At 37.2% G+C, this 27,978-nt stretch overlaps 1 protein-coding gene across 18 annotated transcripts in view; it reads right to left on the bottom strand.

The window, feature by feature from the left end:
* Positions 1-27,978, bottom strand: part of BBS9 (Bardet-Biedl syndrome 9) — a 580,067-nt gene that overhangs the window by 255,813 nt on the left and 296,276 nt on the right. Inside the window, exons 20-21 of one of the 18 annotated variants that reach the window (XM_063708107.1) lie at positions 19,058-19,106; positions 18,127-18,491 (exon numbers count right to left, since the gene is read on the bottom strand). The exons of the other annotated variants lie outside the window; for them this stretch is intronic. Of the exons in view, the coding sequence (XP_063564177.1) occupies positions 19,065-19,106 (42 nt within the window). The 3' untranslated portion in view covers positions 18,127-18,491; positions 19,058-19,064. Of the gene's footprint in view, positions 1-18,126; positions 18,492-19,057; positions 19,107-27,978 lie in introns of those variants that run through there. 18 annotated transcript variants of the gene reach the window in all.

The raw sequence follows: 27,978 nt of genomic DNA, 5'->3' as shown, positions 1-27,978 counted from the left end.
CCAAGTACTCAAGAACAATAAAAGCAGCTAGCATTTACTGAATACTCTGCATATATCATCTCAACCTCACAACATGATAAACTGTATATAACTGGGATTGCTCCTCCTTTATAAAAGAAAAATGAATTGTAGGGGAATTGTCACTTGCCAGTGGTCTTACAGCTCATTGGAACTGCTCTTACACCAGAAAGATAAACGTTTGCCTTGGGCTCTGAGTTTCGAGAGGCCAGAATGGGGTCCACTCCTGGCCAAACTTCTCCCCACAGGGAAAGTTGTCTATAAAACCAAGGGGATGTACAAACAAAGAAACTGCACCTTCCCTTCTAAATATGTTCTTTTTAGCACAGAATTCCCTGCCCAAACTGCCCCAAGTCTACCTTCCAGGGCCACTCCTGAAATCCTTCCCCAGGACTCACTATATAGCAGGTGTGCACAAGCCTACATCCATCTACCTAACAGTGCAGTAGCCATTATGATTGTGGTGTCTTGACCCCAGGTCTCGAGATGAATCATGATTTGTCTGAGCCAATCATGATAATCCAATCCCATCCTCTTGGCAGTGACCTGTTAAGGAACTTGGCCTAAGCCACTTAATGCTTCTCCAGTATCAAAGATTATTTCCAAAATGGACAAGTGATAAAATACAGGCCAGAGAGAAATAAGGAAATGTCTGCTGGGAGCTTCTTGGAGTTTATTTCCTCTAAGAGTAAGCCTTTGGATAGTGTGTGCAGCTGTGAGGTCCAGTACTGCTATAGACATCTCACTACTACCAGCCTGAGGGAGAAAACAAAACACAGAGGAAGTCAAAGCCAAGTGAGTGATAGGGCAACAGAATAGAAACTACTGGATTAAAAACAACTCTGAATCCTATGGACTTGCAGTTATATGAACTCATACATTTCTTTATTGTTTAAGCCAATCTAAGTTGGGTTTCAGTTATTTAAAGCCCAAAGCATCCCAAATTAGTAGATTCTCAAAGCCCATGTATGATATTGCCTCCCATGCAGGGCAGGAGATGGGGGAGGACCAGAGGCAGCACTGACCCCCAGGGAAGAGACCCCAAAGGCTACTAAGCCATGTTCCATCCAGAGTAACATGTATAGTTGACACTTGAACAATGAGGGGATTAAAGGTGTGACCCCCACACCCTGCCATGCAGTCAGAAATCCATATACAACTTTTGACTCCCCCAAATTTAACTACTAATTGCTTACTCTTGACCTGAAGACTTCCCAATAACATAAACAGTCAATTAACACATATTTAATATATGTATTATATACTGTATTCTTACAATAAAGCTAAAGAAAAGAAAATGTTAAGAAAGACATAAGGTGGCTCATGCCTGTAATCCCAGCACTTTGGGAGGCCGAGGCAGGCAGATCACCTGAGGTCGGGAGTTTGAGATCAGCCTGGCCAACATAGTGAAACCCTGTCTCTACTAACATACAAAATTAGCTGGGCATGGTGGTGCATGCCTGTAATCCTCGCTACTCGGGGGGCTGAGGTAGCAGAATTGCTTGAACCTGGGAGGCAGAGGTTGCAGTGAGCCAAGATCATGCCATTGAACTCCAGCCTGGGCAACAAGAGCAAAACTCCATCTCAGAAAAAAAAAAAAAAAAAGGAAGTCACAAGGAAGAGAAAATACTGTTCATTTAGCGGAAGTAGATCATCATAAAGGTCTATATCCTCATGGTCTTCATGTTGAGCAGGCTGAGGAGGAAGAAGAGGAGCTGGTTTTACTGTCTCTGAGGTGGCAGAGGCACAAGAAAATGAACTTATAAGTGGATCTGTGTAGTTCAAGCCCATGTTGTTCAAGGGTCAACTGTATTTACATCCAGCCTGACACTATCAGCAGAGCAAAGGCCATTTAGTCCCTTCTTCCCTTTAGCTCAGCTGCTTTGCTGAGTGGGGTTAAAAAAATCTGAATCCTCCACAACATAAGACCACGTAAAGAGCAAAAAGAATGTGTCTTAATGATATCACCACTCTTAACCCATAACCATAGTTAAGACCTAGCATGATTTCCAGTACTTCAAAATTTCAGTCATATGGAAGATTTTGGAAGAGATGAGTGTTTGTATAGCTAGCAGTGAAACATATTATTTTGAAGGAAAACCTTTCTAAATTGTACTGCCAACTCCACTGCCTTCTTAAATAAAGTGCACAGTCATGTAATTTAATCTTTTCTTGATGACTCAGAAGTCACCATTATGAACATCAATTATTATATTTGATTATAAATTTATTCAGCCAGAAGAAATTACAGACAGGCAGAAAGCTCTTTTGATCCTATACTACCTGGCTATAACTTTTGCGCTATTATCACTTTTATATTTATAGTTTTTGTTCTCTTTCTTCTGATTACACTATCAGTGGTTACTTCCCACTGTTGCTACAGTGTGTTCCCATAATAACCTTTTTACCCTCAAAATTTATGACATCTACTCTACTGTAATTTTGGAAATCCACTAAACATATAAGTAGGTATTTTAACAAATATTTAATAATAGATATTTAGTGAACACTTAGTATGTTTCCCGAATTATGCTCAGAGCTTTGTGTCCATTACCTTATTTAATATTCAAACAACCCTATAAGGGACATATGATCTTCTCCACTAGAGAAAATAAGAACGCTGAGGCTAGAAAGACATTAAAGGCAAAGTTCCAAGTGAGGATATACAGCACTTTCCTACAAGTAAAGTGCAAGGGGCTTTGTGAACATTGTTTTGACTATTCAAAAAGCTGTAGTTCTTGGTGAGGGAAAAGAAGGGCTGAATTTCAGAAAAATAGAGGTCGTTGTGGAAGGACAAACTTGGAAATGAACTCAATTCTATAAGCTAATGTTAAAGAGGTAGTTCTCAGAACCAAACACTTAGTAATAAACTTAACCAAGGTGGTGGAAGACTTGTACACTAAAAACTATAAAACACTGCTAAAAAAAAAAAAAAAGATAAAAATAAATGAGAAGATATCCTGTGTTGGTAAGATCCCTATATCAAAATTCCACTGGTGGCCAGGTGCAGTGGCTCACGCCTGTAATTCCAGCACTTGGGGAGGCTGAGGCAGGTGAATTGCTTGAGGTTAGGAGTTCAAGACCAGTCTGGCCAGCATGGCAAAACCCCCTCTCCACTAAAAATACAAAAACTAGCTGGGCATGGTGCTGCACACCTGTAATCCCAGTTTCTTGGGAGCCTGAAGCACAAGAATTGCTTGAACCCAAGAGGTAAAGATTGCAGTGAGCTGAGACCACACAACTGCACTCCGGCCTGGGTGACAGAGCAAGACTCTGTCTCAAAAGAAAAAAAAAATGTTCCCAATGGCATATTCTGCAAAAACAGAAAACAAAAATTGTTAAAATGTCCACAATACCAAAAGCAATCTCAGAGTTACTAAAATCCCTATCAAAATCCCAATGGCATGTTATGCAAAAACAGGAAAAAAATTCTAAATTTCATATGTAACCTCAGAGAATCCAGAAGAACAAAAACAGTGAGACAGAACAAAGCTGGAGACTTCACACTTACTGATTTCAAAACCCATCACAAAGCTGCAGTAATTAAAACAGTATGGTACTGGCATAAAGACAGATATGTAGACCAATGGGACAGAACAGAGAGCCCAGAAATAAACCTCAAATATATGGTCAAATTATCTTCAACAAGGGTGCCAAGACTACACAGTGGGTGAAAAGATAGTCTCTTCCACAAATAGTATTGAGAAAACTAGATAACCACACATAAAAGAGGGAAATAGGGCTTGTATTTAACACTATATTAAAAATTTACATAAAATGGATTAAAGGCTGAAACATAAGACCTGAAACTATAATTTTTAGAAGAAAACATAGGGGAAAAGCTTTATAATACTGCATTTGGCAAGGACTTATTGGCTATGACACCAAAAGCACAGGCAACAAAAGCAAAAGTAGAACTTTATAAAACTTTATTAAAACTTCTGGGCTGGGCACGGTGGCTCACGCCTGTAATCCCAGCACTTTGGGAGGCCGAGGCGGGCAGATCACAAGGTCAGGAGATCGAGACCATCCTGGCTAACATGGTGAAACCCCGTCTCTACTAAAAATACAAAAAATTAGCCGGGCATGGTGGCGGCCGCCTGTAGTCCCAGCTACTAGGGAGGCTGAGGCAGGAGAATGGCATGAACCCAGGAGGCAGAGCTTGCAGTGAGCCGAGATCGCGCCACTGCACTCCAGCCTGGGCAACAGAGCGAGACTCCATCTCAAAAAAAAAAAAAAAACAACTTCTGAACAGCAAAGGAAACAATCAACAAAATGAAATGGCAACCTATAAAATGGGAGAAAATATTTTCAAACCATGTATGCGATAAAGAATTAATATCCAGAATATATAAAGAATTCCTACAACCCAATAACAACAAAAAAAACTAATCTGATTTTAAAATGAGCAAAGAATTTGAATAGAGATTTCTCCAGAGAAAACATGCAAATGGCCAAGACGCATAGGAAAAGATGCTCAACATCAGTAATTATCCAGAAAATGCAAATCAAAACCACAAAGAGCTATCACCTCACCCCCATTAGGACAGCCACTATTAAACACACACACACATCAGTGTTAGTGAAGATGTGGAGAAACTGGAATCCTTGTGCACTGTTGGTAAGAATGTAAAAGAGTGCAACTGCTATGAAAAACAGTATGGAGTTTCCTCAGAAAACTAACAATAGAACTACAACATGATCTAGCAATCCCACCTCTGGGTATACATCCAAAAGAATTAAAAACAAGATCTCAAAGAGATATTGGCACATTCATGTTCATTGCAGCATTATTCGCAATTGCCAAGGGGAAGAAGCAACATAAATGTCCATCAAAAGATGAATAAAGAAACTATGGTATGGCATACATATGAATATTATTCAGCCTTTAAAAAGAAAGAAATCCTGTCATGTGTTATACAGCATAGACGAATACTGAGGACCTTATGCTAAGAGAAATAAACCAGTCACAAAAAGACATGATTCCACTGCACGATTCTACTTATGAGGTATCTAAAGTGCTCAAAATGAAAGAAATAGAAAGTAGAATGGTGGTTGTCAGGGGCCGACCTGACAGGGAGTGGGAGGTAGAGAGTTGTTGTTTAATGTATGTAGGGTTTCAGTCATGTGGGGAATGGGTGGGTCTGAGATCTGTTGCACAACAATGTATATGTGGTGGACAATATTGTACTATACACTTGGAAACGGGAAGGTGAATTTTATGTCGTGTGTGTCTTTTTTAATATCTTTATGCATTTGTTTGCCACAATAAAAAGGGAAGGCAGGATGGAAGAGTATCTCTGTTATTGGCCAAGAATGATACAATTTGTTTCCTTAATTCCTATGGTAAAACCACAGGCATAAGAAATACAGTTGGTTGAGTTTGTTTATTTCATTTAAATGTTTTGTTTCCAGGTTATATACAGAAAGATATGTCCTGAAAATGTCTTTGTACTCTAACACAGATACATGCTGACCATTCCAATAATGTGAAATCTTACTCATTAAACTTGGCTTATATGAATTTCTCAAAAATAGTAAACCTTCAGGCCATCCCAAGCCCTCACTGCTGGCTTCCTGTCCACACAAGAAGTCATCTGTCCACCCAGCCCCCAAGCCTCTCCAGGGCTCCGGGCCCTAAGAACTATTCCAGTTACTCTAGGGGTTAACTTAGCTATTTATTGGTGAAGCATGCTGAGTTCCAAACAGTGAAATTACAAATTTGGGAAACAAATCTGTCCATAAATTGGGAATTGCCTGTAGCCAGTACCATTCTGTTAGTGATGTATTGTCTATGGCTGGTAATTCACGTACCCCCTCCTTTACTGCTGCCCTTACAGAAGCCCCAGGGAATAAACAGGGCATTGCAGTTCTCCCCAAAGTCATCCATGCAGGGCTGACACCCCAGCTAAAGTAGCAGCAAAAAACTGAATTCCACAGCACAACTACCATGATCGATGCCCAGCACAAGGACTCAGGACCTGGGTTTCTTCCTTGTCTCTCCCTTTCTTCCCTTGTTCATCTCAATATTTACTGAGAGGCAGTGAAACTCTGGAACCAGACTACTGGCATTCTTCTCAGCCAGCTAAGAGCTGTGTGACCTTGTGCAAGTTACATAAATTCTCTGAGTTTGAGTTTAACTCCAAAATGCAGGTAATAATACCTACTCTTGTCCTCTGGGAGGAAATGAGTCAATATATGTAAAGCACTTAGAAAAAATTGATACAAATTAAGTGCTCACTAAATGTTAACTATTTTTCTTATTGTGTGCCAGGGCCTTCATGCCAGGGCCTATGTCAAATACTAGGGAGACAGCAGTGAATGAGACCAACATGGTTACTGCTCAGGGAACATTTAGATTTGCAGATTTGGCGCCAGTTCTGATACTTTATGAATAAACTGTTTCAGATTCCTATTCTTCAGAAAGGAAAAAACAATCCTATTCAATGCTTGTTGTTGGTTTAGCATAATCATCATTAACATATCATTTCAATGGTACTGAATGCTTACATTACAGGTATTGGGCCAATTGCTTCACAAGCTTTACCTCATTTAATCCTCACATCAAAGTCCTGAGCTATACTATCATCCTCTTTTACAGTTCAAGAAACTGAGGAACAGGGAGATTAAGTATAATAAGATTCAAATCCAGGTCTGTCTGACTTTGTTCTGGAATCCTACCCCATGCCGCCTTCAGAATAGTAAATGAGAGCCCTTGAAGTGGAAAACTGCCAAGGCAAAGGGAATGCACTCAGACTACATCACAGACAGGAAAAGACACTATCTGGAAAACCAACCCAAGCCCAATAGAATATACATCAGAAAGGCTAGGAAACAAGGGAGGGAGAGAGGCCTGAACTGGGGCAATTTCTAGAGGTCTGAACAGAGCTGATATCAGAAAAAGTCCTTGGTTTCCCACACAGGAAACCAAGGCAACGCTGCAGCTATCAGGACAAGCAGAGTCCAGAAAACTAGCGGCCAAGAATCAGAGTGGCAGAACATCAAAGAAGGCAGGAAGCCTTCAACTTCCAACTTACTGGCCAGAACTGCAGAACACATCCACTCTAAGCTGAAAAAGAGCCTAGAAAATAGATTGGTTTTTTTTGTTTGTTTTGTTTTTTTACAAACTAGGTATCAGTAAAACTTTTGCTCATCCAAACCCCTCTCCACTAGCCTCCCTACTTCTCAAACAAAAGTGGAGTCCTGCTAGTAATGAAATTAGATAACATGTAGGCAACCCACAGAACCTGAACAACATATATCCATCTTTCCTTATTCATTGAAATCAGCTCTAATTCTTTAATTGTTTGGAACTTTCCAAAAATAACCTGCTATATACCAAGGACAAAAGCCATCAAAAGTCAGCATTTGTGTGATTTTAAAATCACAGAAATTCTGTAACAGATACAAGACCCATAGCGGCCTTCTCAGATCATTAACCTAATCATTCCACAGGCATCAAATAAATATTTAACACCCTGATAGTAAACTTCTCTAAAACAACACTAAATATTTCTAGTAGCAGATATGTATTTTAAAAAGTCTTTTTGGAAACAGTTGGATGACTAACCTAACAAGCATTAAATCAGATCTAAAACTTCTATATGCAAATTTTTTTAATGTCAGGACAATATTCAAAGTCTATTCAAAGTCCACTGAAGCCATGACTCCTAAAAAGGCTGATTATTTTTTATTACTTGATGTATTAAGTACTGCAAATGCTCAGTGTAATGAGTTTGTCCTCTGAAATCCTAGGTCTAACCAAACTGTCTTCCTCTGACATCTATTTCTTTGAGAGGTGCCCACTATGATTGCTTCCCCGCAGCTTCCGTAATTAATTGTGGATCTCAAGCCTCTTGTTGTGATATCAGTCTGGGGCCATCTGGCCTAGAAGTGAAGGGAGAACACTACCAATCAGGAAAAAGTGGTATATTCTGGTTTGTTTCTTCTTGCACAACTTTAACAAGCTTTGTTTTCCTATTTCTTCCTCCATGATAATGTGTAAGAAACACAATCCTAAAAATACTTGCATGGCCTTTGGATGGATGCTTCTAAGGCCTGATCCTTCGATAATGTAACATACTTCTTTGATTATCATATAAATTCATTAGTTTCTTTCCCACCTATCTAAACTATTAAACCTTCTCTTGGTAGCAGAACTTGCCACCTTTAGCCAATCTAGGGTGAAATGAGCCTAGCAGTCAACTCAGACTGAATCTGTTCTCCACATATTCAGGCTTTGTCCAGATGCCAGCCGGAAGCCCTCTGAAGTGCTCAACATCAGAACCGAATTGGGGATTGGTGTGCTTCAGACAAAGGAAATGGAAAAGCAAACAACACAATTTCTTTCGCTAATATTGCTCACTACTCACTCCATAGCATGTTAGTGAATAGGCTGACCATGAAAAATGTGGTCTCATCTTTGATGAATGAAAGAACTGCAGATAAGACAATGAAAATGGCAAGAATTAAGCTGCTTTCTCGTTTAATCACTTTCTACCTTTTCTGGGGCAAATACCAAGCTTCCAACTTTAATAAACCTTAAATGAAGGCCTCATTCTCTTTTAGATAGGTTGTTTGATCATGGCAATAGGCAGGTGTGCAATCGATACCTCATGTTTGCATGCTTTTAGACTTGATATAATGAAGTTATGACATCTTACATTGTAAGGGAATTTCAAGCTTTTTCAAAAAAAACAGATTTAACATTTGGTTTAATTAATAATTAATACTGCTTAATAATTAAATGTTAACTTAATATTTACTATCAAGATATTAACCAAATGGCAATACTATGGACTAAGAATTGTACCTTAATATTAGACATAGAAGCACAGGAACTTTCTACTTAAGTAAATTATTCTCTTTGCTCTCAAAGACTGAATTTTTAAGGCCTCCTTTATTCACCTGTAAAGTGTTGTGACTATGATTCCATGATGAAAGAGTTTTGTTGTTGCTGTTGCTATTTCAATCTTAAGGAACCATATTTTAGATCTCTCACTCTCAAATCAAATAAATTTAAGCTTGGAGTTTTTGTTCTTAATATATTACTTGAAAGAATGATAATACAATTATACATCTTCTGCTTCAAAAATCTATTAATATCTGTATTAGTCCGTTTTCACACTGCTCTAATGATACTACTTCAGACTGGGTAATTTATAAAGAAAGGTATAATTGACTTACAGTTCCACATGGCTGGGGAAGCCCTAGGAAACTTAAAATCATGGTGGAAGGTGAAAGGGAAGCAAAACCTTCTTCACATGGTGGCAGGAAAAAAAGAAGTGCAAGTAGGAGAAATGCCAGATGCTTATAAAACCACCAGATTTCATGAGAACTTACTATCAAGAGAACAACATGGGGGAACTGCCCCCATGATCCAATCACCTCCCACCAGGTCCCTCCCTCAACACATGGGGATTATGGGGATTACAATTCAAGATGAGATTTGGGTGGAGACACAGCCAAACCATATCAATATCATTTAGATGGATTAAAATAGTTTCAACAATGTGATAAGCAGTTTAATAAACAGAGAACATTCCAACTAATGGAGGACAACACAAACTTTTTATACCTCAATTTCTCAATCTGGTCACTGAGGTCTTATTATAAAATTTAACTTTATGCATCAACATACAAGTAGTTTACTAAGTAGATATTTACCATGATGTACTGGTATTTCTGACATAAATGCAATACATGTGTTCCTGCAAAACATGTTTTGCAAAATTGCTATGAAAATAACAGGGCTTATGAGGGAAAAGGGATTACGAGCAGAGCACTCAAACCTTATGCAATTCTGTAATCAGAGCATTAGCTAAAATAATAACAGTTCTAATACGAATATTAGCACAGTTCAATCTCCGCTGGCATTTGCATTCAGCAGTTAGTCAATGCTTAAAGGCCTGAAAACCCAGGCTCTGCTTCCTCCTACAGGATGTAGGTCCTTACACAGATTCTCCAAGAGAGACCGGTTCCATCGAAATTTAAAATGTGACCTAGGGATGTAACCTATTGTACAGCCTTGTTCCTCTTCTTCTTCCTCTCCTTTCTCCACTCACTTCCCCTCAACATACATGTACTATTTTTCTAAATGCAGGGAAAGATGCACTCTGCCCTCCCAACTTCCCTAGACAGCTGAAAATTATGGACAATCCAGCCATTTTGGAAGCAACTAAACCAGCCACTACTTGCCCTAAAATAAGAGCTTTCTGCAAAATTTTCAACTGTATTTTAAGGTCTGCATATATTGATAAGGCTTTGTCTTCAGCTGTGAGCAGGGAGAATAGATTATACTGGGCATGTCCTCTCCACCAGCGACAGACTCCAAAGCATGAGCTAGAGCTCCTAGAATAAAAAGCAGTTAGTTGACCTCCCATCATGCGATGTTCTGGGCTCTTACTTAAGATCACTAAGCCTTGACCCTGGCATAAATCCAAGCAGCACTCATTTAGTACACGTTCTTTGGAGCCAAGACATCTGTGTGTTGTAATAACATGCAAGTTACAAAAGAGTGTTTATATCTCACTTTAGTATAATGTGAACATTTAACTATTGCAAATCAGCTTTCTATAATGACTAGTCCTTACTTAAAAGATTTATTATATTTCCAATTAAAGTCCTTAGCAATACACAACAAATTTATATGAACTGATTAAGCTGTTCATTATGGCAGCTCCAGAAGTGCTTAATACAGTAGTTAACCACATTGGAAAACAGAAAAATTTAAAATAATCTATATCATGTAAAATAACTAATCATATTTAGTGACTACTTCCAAATAACTTTTTTCATTTTTATCTCCCTAATAGAGTTACCGTTCTTCAAAACTGACAATAAAGAAACAGTTTAAGAATAGAGAATGATCCTTGAGGTATCAAGATGCAGAATGATTTGCATTTGGGGAAGCACTTCTCTAAGCCCCCATCTAAGACAGCAACAGTGGTGGGCATCTCTATTCTGAGGGTCTAGTGAAATACAGATGTGCAAGGTCATATCCTGACCCAATATGCTGCACCACAGGTATCACCCTTCAAAAGGCAAAGCTGAAATTCTGGCTAGGGTTGCCTCAGGGGGAAACAAGAGGAGAGTAATTATCCTTCAAACCTGAGGAGGTAATGGGAAAGGTCATTTCAGAGGTCAGAGGACCAATTCAAACAGCTCATCAATTCAAACACCTTCGCTGATTTTTAAAACTGTTCTACTGTGGTGAGCACAGTTTGAGCTCCCTGTTTCGGTAACTCATAAACTCCCACTGATGACTTCTTTTCTCAGGCATTCACTTTATTGCCTTAAACTTGTCTCAAGTAAAGTAATTTTTTAAAAGTTATAATTCATGGTCACACAGAAGGGGTCTGGTGTCATATGTAACCCATTTTGGCATGATTACAAATCCATGCTTGCTAAGACTATAAGAGAATGCCAACATGAACTTCTTACAGGTACAATAGAAGATCAACAAGTTATTTTCGTCTTTTTTATTACAAAAACTGCTCGCTTATGTGGAATAGGGATTCCAAAGTAAAGCAAAATGTCAAGTCTCTTTGTAGCAATTATTTCACACTGATCAAACACTTTTACATGCAGTTCTATGCAGTATTAATAAAAGCATGTACAATTGATATACTGTCCTTGAGAGACAATTTTTAAAGCATGGAGTCCATAGGGAAGAAAAATATAGGGGTTTCCCGGTGGGAGTGAAGGGCATGAAAGACAGGATATCTGGATTTAAGAGAATCCCAGTGACAAAATTAGTCCTCCACTAGCTACGTCTCAGAATATGAAGGAATCAACTTTTCCAGATTTCTCTTGATGAACAAGCAGACATAATGACAAGCAAGTCTCCTTTTCCATTTCCATCTTTCTATCAAACAAAAATCAAGTCATTCTCATGAACAGTTAGGATTGAAGGGTTTGGGTTTTAAGATATTTGGCTTAAAACAAGTTCCATTTTTACCAAAACCAATCTCCAATTCATAAATTCTTGGTAATGGTGCCAGTTCTACTACAAAGTAGTCATAATTTTTCACAGAAATGAGTACATGATCTACCCATTTAGCCATATACAAGGTGTGACAGTACAATAATGAGACCGATTCCATAAGCCAGTCATAAAAACCAATTCCATTAACTTTTCATACATGACATATAAGATGCCAAATATGCTTTATGTTTCCAATAGACTTCCTCAGTTTTCAAAGCTATTTCTAAGGAGTGTTTTTTTCTTTCTGTCTATATTTACACAGTGTGAAAATTGGACAAGGACCAATGCAGGTAATGGCTGCTTATAACTATAAGCAGACCTGGGTTAACTAAAGAAATCTGATAAACACCAAGCTAATGAGACCAAAAAAAAGGTGATCACATTATGCTTAATGCATACACCTTCTTTGAGGAACAATAATCCTTATACTTGGCACATTTATAGTGGAGCTTCCCATCATCACTGTTGATTTGTGAGGTGCTAATTACCTTTTCTTTCTCAATCAGAAGAAAGTAATAATTTGTCAGATCAAAATGCACTTGCTTCCATTTTAATCAATTGTAAAACTTTAGCTTACTATTTTAAAAAACACTTTCTAACATTATTAATGTTCACCCCTCAATTCCACTACAAACGTAATAATTTGATGAAATGTTTCCAAAGTACTTCAAATACATGCCACTGGTACTTTCTTGAGAACATTTATTTTTAAAAGTTCATATCTGTATTCTACAAACAACTTACACACCACAAACCACACTGCTCATTCTCTATGATTTATTTTACAGCCTGAATTATGCAAAATATTGTTATCTAAATCTCTTTCCTAGTCTTTGGCAAACATAATATGATAATTAGTATCAAGGGCGTTTAGACCAAGTATTCATGGATTCAACTGTCAAACTGACTGAAAGTGGAAATTTCTTAGAAGCATACGCTAGCAGTCAGGCACGGTGGCTCACACCTATAATCCCAGCACTTTGGGAGGCCAACGTGAGCGGATCACCTAAGGTCAGGAGTTTGAGACCAGCCTGCCCAACATGGTGAAACCCTGTCTCTACTAAAAATACAAAAATTAGCCAGGCATGGTGGCGGGCACCTGTAGTCCCAGCTACTGGGGAGGCTGAGGCCAAAGAACGGCTTGAACCCAGGAGGTGGAGGCTGCAGTGAGCCAGGATCATGCCATTGCACTCTGGCCTGGGTGACAGAGTAAGACTCTGTCTCGGAAAAAAAAAAAAAAAAAAAAAAAAGCATATGCCAGGGATGGTTGAAAACATTGCTATAATTGATGGGCAATCTTTGAGATAACCTATAAAAGGAATTCCTTTAACACATCCTAAACTTTCTGAGCTCCAGAAGAGTCCGAGTCCTCATAATGGATTCTTAGGAAAGAAATCAAATCAAAAAGGTAATGAGATAAAAGTCATGAAAGCATACATTAGTTGCAATTAAATGGGCTAACAACCATGCAAACATTAACTTCCTGATTTAATAGAGATATTATAAATATAAGTGCAAATGTGGGTTTTCAAGCTTCATGTGTTATTAACCAGAATGCTCAAGATCTCAGAAAGAACATTCTAAAGAAATAGACATAATTTATGTAGTAATAATCCAAAATATCATTAAATGATGAATTAAGTTTCCACAAGGTATTATTGTGATTTTCATTTTATGAATAGATGAATTAAAACAATGAATATAAAAAATGAACATTAAATATTTTTTGCAAATCAATCTAGCGTCTTGCCTCAGTTTGTGTCCTGCTCTGTCTGAGCCCTTGGGGATATGGTTTCCAAGATTTGAAAGATTGAAAGACCTTTCTCCCCACCCTTTTCTTTTTTTTTTTTTTTTTTGGCCATCTACAGCTCATCCTTTCCCCAAAACCCAGCTCATACACACAAATAGGGAGCATTCCTGGATTGACTCCACTCCAGCCTATGTTGATGATTCTTTTACTCTGCTTTCTCTCACAATCAGATATTCTACTTGTTATATAACAATCTATACCCACTCGATTATTGCTTTCATGCTTGGTAATTTTTTCCATTTAAACATTTTTCTTCTTTTATTATTTTTGTTGAAGTGTTCGGAAAATGCACAGATTTTAAGTTCTCAGTTCAATGAATTCTGACAAATATATCTACCTGTATAACCAATACCCCACTAAAAATATGGAATATTTCTATCACCCTTCAAAGTTCTCACATTTCTTTTTCTAGTTAATGCCTCTCCCTCCCCAAAAGCAACCATTCTTCTAACTTCTATTGCTGTTGATCATGCCCATTTATTAAATTATAAATTATATCACTGCTAAATGGCATACGCCATGCACTAGATCTTATGCTTCATATGAGCTTGGCCTACCTCATGCAATGGTATACTGATGGACACTGAAATTTTTCCATATTCAAAAATTCCCTATGTCTAACATCAATTAACTTAATGTGTTGTGATTCAGTACGTTTTCAGGTTCTTAATAAATGACTTGTTTAGGAAGGAAATTCAAAATTCTGGCAGCTTCCCTTTCTTGACCTCAAACCTTTAAGCACTGCCTCAATAAACCTGAGTGCAGCCCCTCAAAACTGTAAGCTGTGGCCTATGACCTTCCATGTGCTACACAGTAGCATCCCCACCAAGCACCATTGCATATTTAATAAATTTTATCTGTTAAAAGGAATGCCCCCAGCTGTCATGCATTTATGAATATTTAAAACTACCCTTTCTTTAGAAAACAAAAGCCAGTAAGAAAATAGGGATGACTGTTACTCTGTGCTAAACTAAGAACATATACCATGTACTGATGAGGGCAAAAGAGACCAAAACAATGTTAGGCATCATTTAGAAAAATATTGATAACACTAACATCTCAAATTTGTATGGTATGTTATAACTTACAATGCACCTTCAAATAAGTTAAATTACACAACTCTATGAGATAAGCTTTATTATTTCCAACCTTCAATGGATGGAACTATGGCTTAGAATTTTTATGAGTCTTTTCCAAGATCAAGAGTTTTTATAAGTGTCTTTTCCATGATCACAAAGCTGGAAAACCACCAGCCCTAACGTCTAAGCCTTTTTGCATCACACTGCAAGGAAACATTACCTTATTTCATATCAAATTTCTCCTGGTATACAGTGTACTGCTCTAGACAAGCATCTCACGCAAAACCCAAACACTAAGGTTGACTCACTTGCCTTGCCTACCTCACAGTCAAGTCCTTGTGCCCTACCCTAGGTATCAGAAGAGACAGATTTATCTTTTCTTCCTCTAGAGAGAAAGGTTTTCCTTTAAGAATTGATAAAAGGCCGGGCGCAGTGGCTCACGCCTGTAATCCCAACACTTTGGGAGGCCGAAGCAGGTGGATCACGAGGTCAGGAGATCGAGACCATCCTGGCCAACATGGTGAAACCCTGTCTCTACTAAAAATACAAAAATTAGCTGGGCGTGGTGGCACACGCTTGTATTCCCAGCTACTTGGGAAGCTGAGGCAGGAGAATCGCTTGAACCCGGGGAGGCAGGAGAATCGCTTGAACCCGGGAGACAGAGGTTGCAGTTAGCCAAGACTGCGCCACTGCACTCCAGCGTGGCAACAAAGCAAGGCTCCATCCAAAAAAAAAAAAAGTGATAAAAAAAGAGAAAAAGTGGAAAAAGTGGATGTGGGCGCAGCCTTATGGAGACAGGAATGCTTCAATCTGAAATAATGAAAGCTGAGAAGGGAAATGTAGAAATCTATGAAATCATGGGTCGCATCAGAAAGACAATAGCATTTCTCCCAAAATAATATAGTAAAATGGAATTCTTTAAAACTCAGAGAAATCCATTTGATACATGCAAAAAGTAGTAAGAGCTCACATAATCACTAAAAAATCACAATACCCCATGAGATAATTCTTGCAAGAAATAAACTGATTCCAAAAGGAGAGAGCAAATATAGGAATAGCAGGGCCATGTGAGCAGCAGTAAGAAAAGGTGAGACAGTCCTTCCCAGCTGGCCCAGGGAAAAAAACTAGGGCCCGGCCTAGCATGTCACTCAGACCTGAGCTGGCCCCAGGCTTTAGGGCTGAAGGGTCCATAAAGCTTGACCAAGAATACAGGCATTTTTGGCTGTTTGTAAATCAGCCCAAAGCTTGAACACTCTGTGTTCACTCTTGGTGACTTACCTACCAAAGCACTGGTAAAGTGATAAAAATCTTGTGGGTACCTACCAAATATGATAAACTAAGGTTGTAAGAGACTCCTTCATCAGCTTTAGTCATGATAACTTGCTGAACTAACTGTTCCAATGGAAGAAGAGAATAGCAGCATACGAGAACATTCGCCAGCTTTGTGAAATGAATATCCTGTGTTCTTTCTTTCTCAGCATTGTGTTTTTGAGACTGCGTTAAATATTAGCATGTATATAGCCCAAGTTCTTTCATTTAACTGCTCTCCAAATACTGTATCTAATTGTGCTCCTACAAGTAGTGTATGGGAATTTGTCATTGCTCCATGTATTTGCCAACACTTCATCCTATCAGAAATTTCCCTTTTTCTTCAGTTTGATATATATGAAATGGATTTTCCCTATGGGTTTTAATTTATACTTCTCTGATTACTACCAAGGTTAAGCATCTTTCAATGTCTTTTGGCAGCTTACATTTTCTCCTTCAGAATTTTCTACACATATCCATTGCCTAATTTTTCTACTGGACCTGTTATTCTTAATTATGTCGGATTCTTTACATACTCCTTTCCTGGTAGAATGAATTAAAAATATCTTATCTTAATTTTGTACCTGGTTTCCTTTGTTATACAAAAGTTATATTTCAATTTAGTCAAATTTATCAATCTTTGATTTTAAAGGTTGGCTGTGCTTTTTATAACTTGCTTAGGAAGTCCTTCCCTACCCTGAGGTTAAAAATATAAGCTTCTCCCTTTTCTTTTAAAAGGTATATGTTTCCCATTTAGGCATTTAATTTACTTGAGATTTATTTTTGTTTATGGTATGAGGTAAGGATCCAATTGTATTTTTTATATATAGATAGCAAATTGGTTTAGTTCTGTGGTATTTTAAATAAAAACACCACAATATGTTCATTATGGCCCTTATCACCAGGTGTTATAATATGCTTTTCTGCATTTTGTTGACAGTGAGTTAGAATTACGAAAGAGAGCCTATGTGTTTTTCATTTCTATATTTCAAAACTTAACACCATGTCCAGCAAAAATGTTGAAAAAGTTGCAAAAGCTGTTCAAAACAGCTGTACAAAAGCTGTGGGGTTTTTGTTTGTTTTGTTTTTGCAATGGAGTCTCACTCTGTTGCCCAGGCTGGAGTGCAGTGGCAGGATCTTGGCTCAGTGCAACCTCTGCCTCCCGGGTTCAAGCAATTCTCCTGCCTCGGCCTCTCGAGTAGCTGGGATTACAGGTATGCAACACAGTATCTGGCTAATTTTTTTTATTTTTAGTAGAGACGGAGTTTCACCATGTTGGCCAGGCTGGTCTCAAACTCCTGACCTCAGATGATCCGCCCACCTCGGCATCCCAAAGTGCTGGGATTACAGGCATGAGGCACTGCCCAAAAACTGCTCTTAAAGATATGCTGGACATATACACACTGTTATCTAAGAAGCTATGACTTCTTGTGTAGTAGTAACCTTCAATATAAATCAATCTGCATTTCCAGGTAAAGAATTTATGTGAAATTCAAAAGAATTTTCCCCTCAGAATTGGAAATGTGTCTGACAGATAACACTCTGATGCTTCTCTATATATCCATTAAAAATACCCTGGAGTGAACCTGATATAGCACTTGGCTCTATTTGATGATCACTCTCAGGTCGCTGTTTGGAAAGAAGACTGGTGTGGGAGCAGAGAGGTCAGCTGCGTGGCCTTTCACAAAGGGTGAGCCATGCTCTGACTCCAAAGAGGTTAAATGCCAAGGCAAGTTTCAGTTATCTTAACTCAATTTACCTCAATAGAAATAACCTAAATTAGATGGTTTCTAGTTACCCTTCTAGACAAGGATTAAATGTCTGAGATGGGGCTAAAGCAGAGACAAGCTTGTGATGGACAGATAGATTCCAAAAGACTGGTCCAATTGACACTTAAAAGCTGTAGATGGTTTCTTTTTCCTTTATTTAATCGCTGATATTTTAAATCATATATTAAATTTCCTCACTCATGTACAAATCTCACCACCAAAGTTCATGTTAAATAAACTATGTCACAGTTACAAGTCAAGTTACACAGAAATTATCTCAGATGGCTAATGCTTTATAACTTATGTGTTTTATACAGTATTCCATGCTTAAGTAAATTCAAGATAATCTGGAAAACATTTATCTGGCATCTATTAACAATGAGAACACTTACTAACATTTAGGGATATCAGTGAAGAAGACACGTCCCCTTCCGTTAATCAGCTCACAGCTTTGTTAACAAAACAGATGTGTAGTCAAGTAACTGCAATACAGCGTTATCAATGCCATGGTCAAGGTGGATCTAAAAAGTTGATGGCAGAGAGAACAGCTTGCCTTCAAAGGGAGTTACCAATGGAGGTGAGTCTTAAGAAATAAATTCATTTTAAATAATTTCAACAAATTCAGAACCTTTGGTTTGAACTTGAAAAACAAAATGTTTTTATTCGTTATTTCTAATATGAGTTTGAGATTATAAATAATGTAATTACAAGTATCAATTATATAATCCTTAGGAAACTAACTTTCTGAGGAATGATCACCTGAAGTTAGAAGACAGATGATTCAAAGTTGGGGCAGTGATCAAGGGGATACCATTAATCATTAATAATAACAAAGTAAAGATTTTAACCGATGAGCATCTTTCATCAAGTACACTACAACACACTTATTTCACAATGCAAAAACATGATCTAAGTTCACATCACTAGCAATAGCAATGGTGTATGTTTTGCTACAGGGCTCCCACATCTCTAGGATTCAGGGAGTCCTTAAGTAGCAGAAACACAGTAGGTAATGGCAAACCAACAACTCCTGCTTAAGTAGGGCAGCCCAAACTGTGTTGGCTCCAGCTTCAGTACAGCGACCTACCTGGAAGTTAGCGAGCTGACCTGTCTTGAAGTTGCACTTGCACAGCACTCTACAAAAAAAGACTACAAATATGTTAATTCTCTATCTCAAAGAATTGGGGAAGGCTGCTAAAGGTCATGGGAAGACCAAAGCCACCTCCCCCAAGTAAACACTTGGTGATACCTCTAGCCCAAGGAATCCACTGATAATTTTTCAGAGTACTCTTGCTTCACTGTGAGGAGTGGCTAATATTCAGCACTGATAATAATGAACACAAAAGTTTTCACATATCTGAAGCACAAGGGACCAAAAACTCAGTGTCACAAGAGAACACAACAAACCCTCCTGGAACCAACTGAATGGCCTTTATGGAAAATATATCTCCATAAAATATGCACTGCTATTTTGTGAATATTATCTTTATTATTGTGATTCCTGCAAATGGGGCAAACTGGTTCCAACAGCTGCAAACACAGGATATTGCCAACCCACATACTATGCTTGGTATTTAATTCAATATCTATTGATGCATCTATATTGCAAGGAGAAGACAAAAACATTTTTGAAGGCATTACTTTTCTGAGTGCTGCATACTTAATAGATTTAGTTCCTTTCAATAGAGCCCTTGGTCTAGCCTTAACCTTCCACATATTTTACATGCAAGGATAAGAAATTAACACACTTTTATTAAGGAACATCTACAAAAGGGATATTTTACTCATTATTCAATTCAATCTTTGAGGTAATGTCATTCCTCATTAACAGACAAGAAATTGTACTCACAAAGTATCAAAGATTTAACAAATCCTTGATATTAACAAAGTTCATATAGCCAGTAAATATTTAAAAAGGTCATATAGCCAGTAAATTTTATACATAAAATTTTTGATGACTCCAAGTATTCTTATAATCCCTATGCTTCCTTTTTCCTCCATTTTACCATCAGTAAGACATCAACCAATGCAGAACCTACAGAGAAGTGTTCAACTAAAAAGACCACCAATCAACTGACCTTCTCAACATGCAGTATTTATTATACCTAAATTTTAGGGTTAGTTTATAATTCTATACAATTGTATTTCCGGCAAATTGGGCAGAGGAACAGAAATCATGATTCATTTTATGTAGTCTTTATAAAGGAGATGAGATTTCCTAGTATTGCGTAAAGTGCCTTGTGATAGAAGGCTAAAATGAAGTAATGCAGTCACAATACTTTAATTTAAACATTTTCTTTGAACTTAGCACTTTCTGCATATTTCATGAGGTCAAAGCCGCAATATTACATTAAATTCATATAATATCATGTCATGACCATCATTGTACATTTTAGACTCCATTCTTCAAGATGCAAATAAGCATATGAGCAGCAGTATGTTATTTCAAATGTAACTTGTTTTGATTAGATTACCTAGACTTTGTACTAATTTTGAAATAATTATAAATACAAAATTAAGTCACTAAATGGTTCTATGAATGGCTAAAAACACAGGTGAAACACAATGAGATCTCAGTTATTACTGATGAAGTAGCAGATAGCAGCTCTCATTTTTCCACAGCAGACTTACAGAACTGTTGTTATCTGTCTGAATGCTCAGACCCCTACACCATATTTCCATTCAAATATTTAGCTACAGGATCTAGCAATATAAATCATCAAAAATTACACACTAAGAAAAGATAGCCCACCAAAATGTCAGGTGGCTTTTAGCACTAGAAGGCTATCTATTGAGTTGCTTTGGTTGTTTAGCAATCTAATGATGTCCTAACTTGTCTATTTTAATGAATATATTACTAAAAAGACAGATACACATTAAATAAAAAAATGACTTTACAGCACCATAAGCTAAAACAGGGAGTTTTTTTTTTTTAGCAAACAGGAAATTAGAATTCAGTGTTTTTAGAAAGTTGTTTGGCAATATGTATCAAGAGTTTTTTAAAGGCTAATATTCTTGGCCCATAATTTCACTTCCAGAAATCTATCCTATGGAAATAACCAGAGATATGGTCAAAGATTTATAAATGAAGATATCCATCATTATTGATTAAAAAAACTATGAAAAAATATTTGAAAATTGAGAATGGTTGAAAATGATACAATAATATAAACAATTATATATTCATCAAAAATCAACTTTTAAAAATGTTATATGGCAAAATATGCATCATATAATGCTAAAAATCAGTATTCAAAACTGCATATACAACATGAACTTTATTATTTAAGAAATAAGACTAGAAAGTAAAATCAACTTGTCAATAGGATGATGAAAATACAGATGAATTTATTTCCCTACTTATACAGTTCTAAGTTTTACACATTCCAAATTTTTCAAATTTTACATAATGATTATTTGTAAAATAAAAATATATAAGGTTATTTTACATCAGCCTCATATTAATCTCTTATTTCATTCCAGTTGGCACCAACAAAATAAAAAGATCTACTCTACAAAGAAGTCTCTTCTATGAATGTGAAACAAATGCAAAACCAGACTAGCTGATCCAGAGGGTTCTTGACATAATTGTGTCTCTTAGACTGAATACTAATGCCGATGGCACTAATGGAATGAAACCAGAATGGCATGAATAATACATTACTTGCACTGATCAATATTATGATGTTATAAGCTGATGGAAAAAAATACTCAGAATAAAAACAGAGGAAGAAATTTCAAATGCAAGTACAGTATAGAAATCTATCTGATATCTCTACTGGATCACGGTATGGGAAAATTATTGCAACTCTGCCAAAACAATGCAAAATCAGTAACAATTGTTGCTTTCTCATTGCCAAATTGTCCTCTACCAATGATGTATCAGAGGAAAGGCATTATACAGATGACTGTGATTGAAGGTAAATTATTGACTAATATACATATGTTTTCATGTAACTACGTATACCCATTAACAAAAGACTTGTGATACCAGCAAATGCAAAATTTTAATTGCCTATCTCTGCAATTAGTATAAAATTATATGCCATATGTTAAAGAACAGAAATAAAATATATAAAAGAGTTAATTATAGCCCACATTACCCATATTCCTAAATCAAGTGCCTCCTACCATGTGGTACTGGAGGAAATGATTCACAGTTTTCGGCCTTTAGGTAAAGTGGCTAGGTGATTGATGGACCATGCCTCAAGGAATACATAAACCCTCTCTTAGTCACATATATGTCAGTTCCTTTTCAACTGAGGGTCTGAATTATAGGCTAGATCAGTGCCCCAGGAGAGAATGAGGGAGAGAAGAAACTAGCAGGTAAAAGGATTCTTAATTCTAAAATCATGTAGGGGAAGCTTTTAGGGCATAACGTTCCAAATATGATACAAATGAGGGAAAATAACTTGAAAAAAAGGAAAAGCATGCTTATCATAAAAACTTGCCTAGAAATATTTGTAAATAACTCTTATATAGGCCTAATAAAAGTGATATAGTTTGGATTTCAAATTATCTTCCATTTCGAATAACAACATAGACAACTTTTCTTTTCCAGGTGCATTTTTTATCTGCTAAATTATTTCTTCTAAAACAACAAAGAGATAAAGTTGTCTTAACGATTTAATACTTTAACCTAATGGCCAAAAAGAACACCTTAAATTGGATGATATTAGCTAGTTTTCTATGGAACCCTTTAGGTTTGTCATAAAAGAAACAGAAGATGTATATAATCACATTATAATGTAATTACACTGCAAAATAAAGAGTTTTGAGAGTAATTTAAGAAAAAAAATCAGCTGGGCGCGGTGGCTCATGCCTGTAATCCCAGCACTTTGGGAGGCCAAGGTGGGCGGATCACGAGGTCAGGAGATCGAGACTATCCTGGCTAACACGGTGAAACCCCGTCTCTACTAAAAAAAAAAAAAAAAATTAGCTGGGCACGGTGGCGGGCACCTGTAGTCCCAGCTACTCGGGAGGCTGAGGCAAGAGAATGGCGTGAACCTGGGAGGCGAAGCTTGCAGTGAGACGAGATCGCACCACTGCACTCCAGCCTGTGAGACAGAGCGAGACTCTGTCTCAAAAAAAAAAAAAGAAAGAAAAAAAATCCTGGCAAAAATGTTTAACAAACTAGAATGAGTTTCTTAGGGATATTATAAAATACTCTTTCATTGCTGCTCATTAAAAGGACAAATATAAGGGACTTTTCAATTGACATGGTAACTATCAAGTGGTGCTTGATTTGCTCTTTTCTCCTATTTCAATGTTCATTCCCTCAAAAGCATATATTATAAAAAGATGCCCAGTTACAAAGCAGTTCAAAGTATGAACATTCATGGTGTATTATGTCCACCACACATCAGGAGTAATTTCCATTAAACATATGGCTCTCTTTCTGTCTTAGTCCATTTGGGCTGCTATAGCAAAACATCAAAAACAAAATATCACATAAATCTGTGACTTATAAACAACAGAAATCTATTTCTCACAGTATGGGAGGCTGGGAATTCCAAGATCAAAGTGCTAACAATTCAATGTCTGATGACAGCCCTATTTCTAGCCCATAGATGGCACCTTCTAGCTGTGTTCCCACATGGTAAAAGGGGCAAGGCAACCTCTGGGGCCTCCTTATGGAGGCACTGATCCTATTTGTGATAGCACCACCCTCATGATCTAATCACCTCCCTAAGGCTCCACCTTCTAATACCATCACATCGGTCATTAAGTTTCAATATATGAATTTGGGGTTGGTGGGAAGGGCACAAACATTCAGATCACAGCGGACTCTGACTAGGAGAGCCACATTTAGCAGAGAAGGCTGGAAGTTCAAAAAAGAGTTCCACCAAAATCCACTGCCTTCCCCTAGTCAAAAATCTACATCAACCCAGACCCAGAATGCTATTAGCCACTTCTTTATTGGACAAGAACGGCTTTCTTAGGTAACCAGTACCATTTTTTTTTTTTTTTGAGACAGGGTCTTACTCTATAGCCCAGGCTGGTTGGAATGTGCAGTGGCATGATCTTGGCTCAACACAACCTCTGCCTCCCAGGCTCAAGTTATCCTACCACCTCAGCCTCCCAAGTAGCGGTATTACAGACACACAGCACCATGCCTGGCTAATTTTTTTTTTTTTTTTTTTCTCACAGAGACAGGGTTTCGCCACGCTGCCCAGGTTAGTCTGAAACTCCTGAGTTCAAGCGATCCACCCGCCTCAGCCTCCCAAAATGCTGAGATGATAGGCGTGAGCCACCATGCCAGGCCAGTACCATTGTCAAATCTTTCTCTTCTCCCTCACAAACACCTACGGCCAACTCTTTTCATATTCATTGAAGACTGCAAATCCCAAGTGTGCAAACAGCCAACAAGGGAGAGGTAGACATGCCCTATTTCTTATGATCGAAACACTCATTTATTAAATGTTTATTCAATTTCCACTGTCCATTGGCCACTGGTGGGTAAGAAAAACATTGTCCCAGATTTTATCATATTTTAAATCCACATGAGATTGATAGAGGAAAGAAGCAGAGATAAGGAAAAACATGAAGGATAAATTCTAGAATCTGGACTTTTATCCACTGCTTTTGATAAACAAGGAACTAGAGTTCTTCAATTGATCTGAGATCAACTGAAGAACTCTAAAATAAGTTCCCTCCACATAAGTGACTAGGCCACAAAGTAAAACAAGACTTCTTATTCTCCCAGAAGAGTACCCAAGTTTCCTCTATACAACAAACACTTATTGAGATACTATAACATACCAACTATTTTCTAGATGTTAGGGATACAGTAGAGAACAAGAAAAAAGCTGCTGAGTCCATGGAATTTATATCTAGTGAGAACAAACATAATTATTACCAAATAAATAAGAAAAATGTTAAGTAGAACCTAAGTCCTATGAAGTCTGGGATCTTCTTTTTGTTGACTGATAAATCCAAAGTGCCTAAATACTACTTGACAGAGCAGACTCTCAACATCTTTTGAGTAAGTGAGTGAATACATGAATTTCAGTTAATTGGTTGTAGGGAGACCATATCTAGCTTTTTTCACTGCTGCTTTTTAATTGCTATACGTCTGTGTTAGTCTGCTTATTGGTAACAGAACTAACCTTATATGGCCACCAGCCTGAGCATGTAGTCCAGGTTGGACCCATCCTAGCAGCACTCTCCCTGGTACCAGTAAGACCCATACACCAATTTTTTTAAATCGACCTGACTTCATGGGGAAAAGACCCTTTCCTCATGGGCCACAAGCTAATGTAGGCTTAGAACTTCCTAAAGACAACTCTCCCTTCCCATAGAGAAGCTGGTCTCAGAAAAAAATGAAATTCAAACAGTTAACAAAACTATAGGTTTTTTAATTTTGCTATTTGGCAAGTAAAGTTATTCTCCTAAACAGCTACTATAAAACCACTGCGACAAAACTAAATCAAAATTGAAATTATAGAGTATCTATAAAAACATAAAATTAATAAAGAAAGGCATTCATTGGCCAACCATCTACCTTTTAGGTACCGTGCTATGAACTCTACAGAAAAAAAATAAATAAATAAATTTATTTTTTTCAATTCTGAAAAGTAAGTATTATTAGCCTCATTTTATAATGCAGAAACTGAGGCTCAAGATTATGGAATCCATGGCAGGATCCTAGTAAAGATCTAGCTGTTTCCTAAACCAATGCTATTTTCACCAAGCCATACTGCAACATCACCACACTTAAATGTGGTATGTTGGCAAAGCCATACTCAAACACAAATTCATAGCCTTAAATGCTTTCAGTGTTCTTAAAGAATAAAAATAAATGATGTAAACATTAAAGTAACAAGTTTGAAAAAGGAGCAAAGCAAATCATGATAGGCAGGAAAAAGGAGATTCAGAGTACAATGAATTAGAGTAACTGAAAACTAACACTTCTGGCTGAATTTTTTTTTTTATTTCAAGGCAAAAGCTACGCAAAAAAGGGGAGAGAGTGGCAACACAAAATTATAAAATAAAAGGAGATATAGCAACAAATAGAGGTGGCCTTTTTTGAAAAAGAAAGAAAACTGCTACACATATGCCAATGTGTTCCAAAGTGTGCTTCCACAGAAAGTTAATACATGCTCCACTAAAAGAAGCACTCAGTGCCTAAGTTTGGGAAATGCTGGACTAAACAAAGTGAGCAAGCTATTTCTAGCACTCTAGGACTTTACCTAGTCTTTAACATGCTTATAAGTGTATTGTTAATCTCCAAAAGATATATCATTTGACCACAGAATCATTTCATAGAATATACTCTTCAAACATATTTCAACATGGAAAAATGCACAAAATGTATTTACAAAGCTAGCCTAACGCCAATGTCAAAAAATTTCTAACAAGTAGCACAACAACAACAAAAAAATCAATGCAAAACCACCATAATAGCCTGTAGAGGCTAATTAAACAATTATGTATAAACCACAAGAAAACTATCATAGTTATTATAGATCTGTATATTAATTATTATTCTCTCTTTGTTAGAACTCTCACTGAAAAGGATGTCAAGGAAAGCAAAGTTTAAGTATCTTATCCTTTGTCAGTTGACATTAGGAGGACAAGATAGTGTTGCAATTTTCCATCCTCAGCTGGGTTTCATTTAGATGAGGAATGTGTACCCTATAAAGCCAAGTCAATCATGTTCTTCAGTTTGAGGGGGTGGAGGAAGAGAGAAAAGAATAATTATCTCCTGTTTTGCTTTTTAAAATGTCATAAATATTCCCTTTACTTTGGACTGCACTAAGTTCTGGAAACCCATAAAACACTGAGGTGTGAGAAAAGGATGTGCAGTAATCCATTTTATCTATATTGGAACTGTCAATAAGGGTGGGTCTACCTTGGCAATAAAATACTTTTAAAAGCACAGTAAAATATTTAAAACTATTTGAATTCGGCATATTGACTCAATGGGAGATAATATCCTAGAATCACATCTGTCAAAAATCAATTGCACAAATGTGACTAAAATCTATCCTACTATTTACTTGGGTATTTCATTTGCACAGTAGAATGAACACACACCCTGTTTTTCTATGACAGTCTGGACTATACCTGTTGTCCTGGTGCAATTATTAATATTGTTCCCCTTTCCTCTCCAAAATGTCTAGTTTGGATTATAACTACATGGTCACCCTCAGCTCAAGCCAAATAATGCCATAAAACCTTAATTTGGCAGACGGTGGAGGGGAACAGAGAAAATTGGACATTGAAGTCATACATACATACGTGTATTTAAATCATAGCTCTAATTACCTGGCCTGGGGGTGATCACTTCCTCTCTGGTTATCAGTTTCCTCATGCATAAAATAAGGATAATAATAGTAACTAGTTAGGGTCATTATGAGGATTAAATAAGAAAATATCCTACGCTTAGCTACACAGTAGCTGGTGTTTAGTAAGCACTCCATAAATGAGCAATGAATATTATAAGAACCACCTCGAAGAGCATCAAATTTCTTCACATGTAAATTTCAGAATAAAATACCAAAATCCTGAATAATATGAATGGTTACATCAGAAAACACGTGTAAACTGCCAAGCAGAGTAAATTGCCTAGTCTGTCTTTCCCTAAATGTACAAGAACTGTAAAACTAACAATCCAGCACCATTTGGTATTTCATTATATAAACAAATTCTACACCTGGAAAAATCAAGCACAGAAAAGAACAGTAGCAAAACATAATTGATGTCTAGTCAATAAAACCTAAAAGGAAATCTATAGGAACTGAGATTAATTGGCTCAAAGGAGCAACATTGCCAGGAAAGTCAATAGTCCAGACTGTTTGGAAGATGCTTAACTTTGCAGTCCTGTGTTTTCTCCATTCTTCACAGCTTTGCCCCAGCCACTCTATTCTTATCTCTCACCCTACTCCACCCAACCCTTCAGGAATTGTGAAAGGTCTAAGATTTTACTGTAATTGCAAATTAACAAGTTTATCTGCCATGGTTTCACGGATGCTTGCAAAAGATTCAAGACTGCTAGGTCAGAGG

Source organism: Gorilla gorilla, chromosome 6 (assembly GCF_029281585.2).
Source record: "Gorilla gorilla gorilla isolate KB3781 chromosome 6, NHGRI_mGorGor1-v2.1_pri, whole genome shotgun sequence".
NCBI lineage: Eukaryota > Metazoa > Chordata > Mammalia > Primates > Hominidae > Gorilla > Gorilla gorilla.
This window is presented reverse-complemented; position numbering and strand designations above follow the sequence as displayed.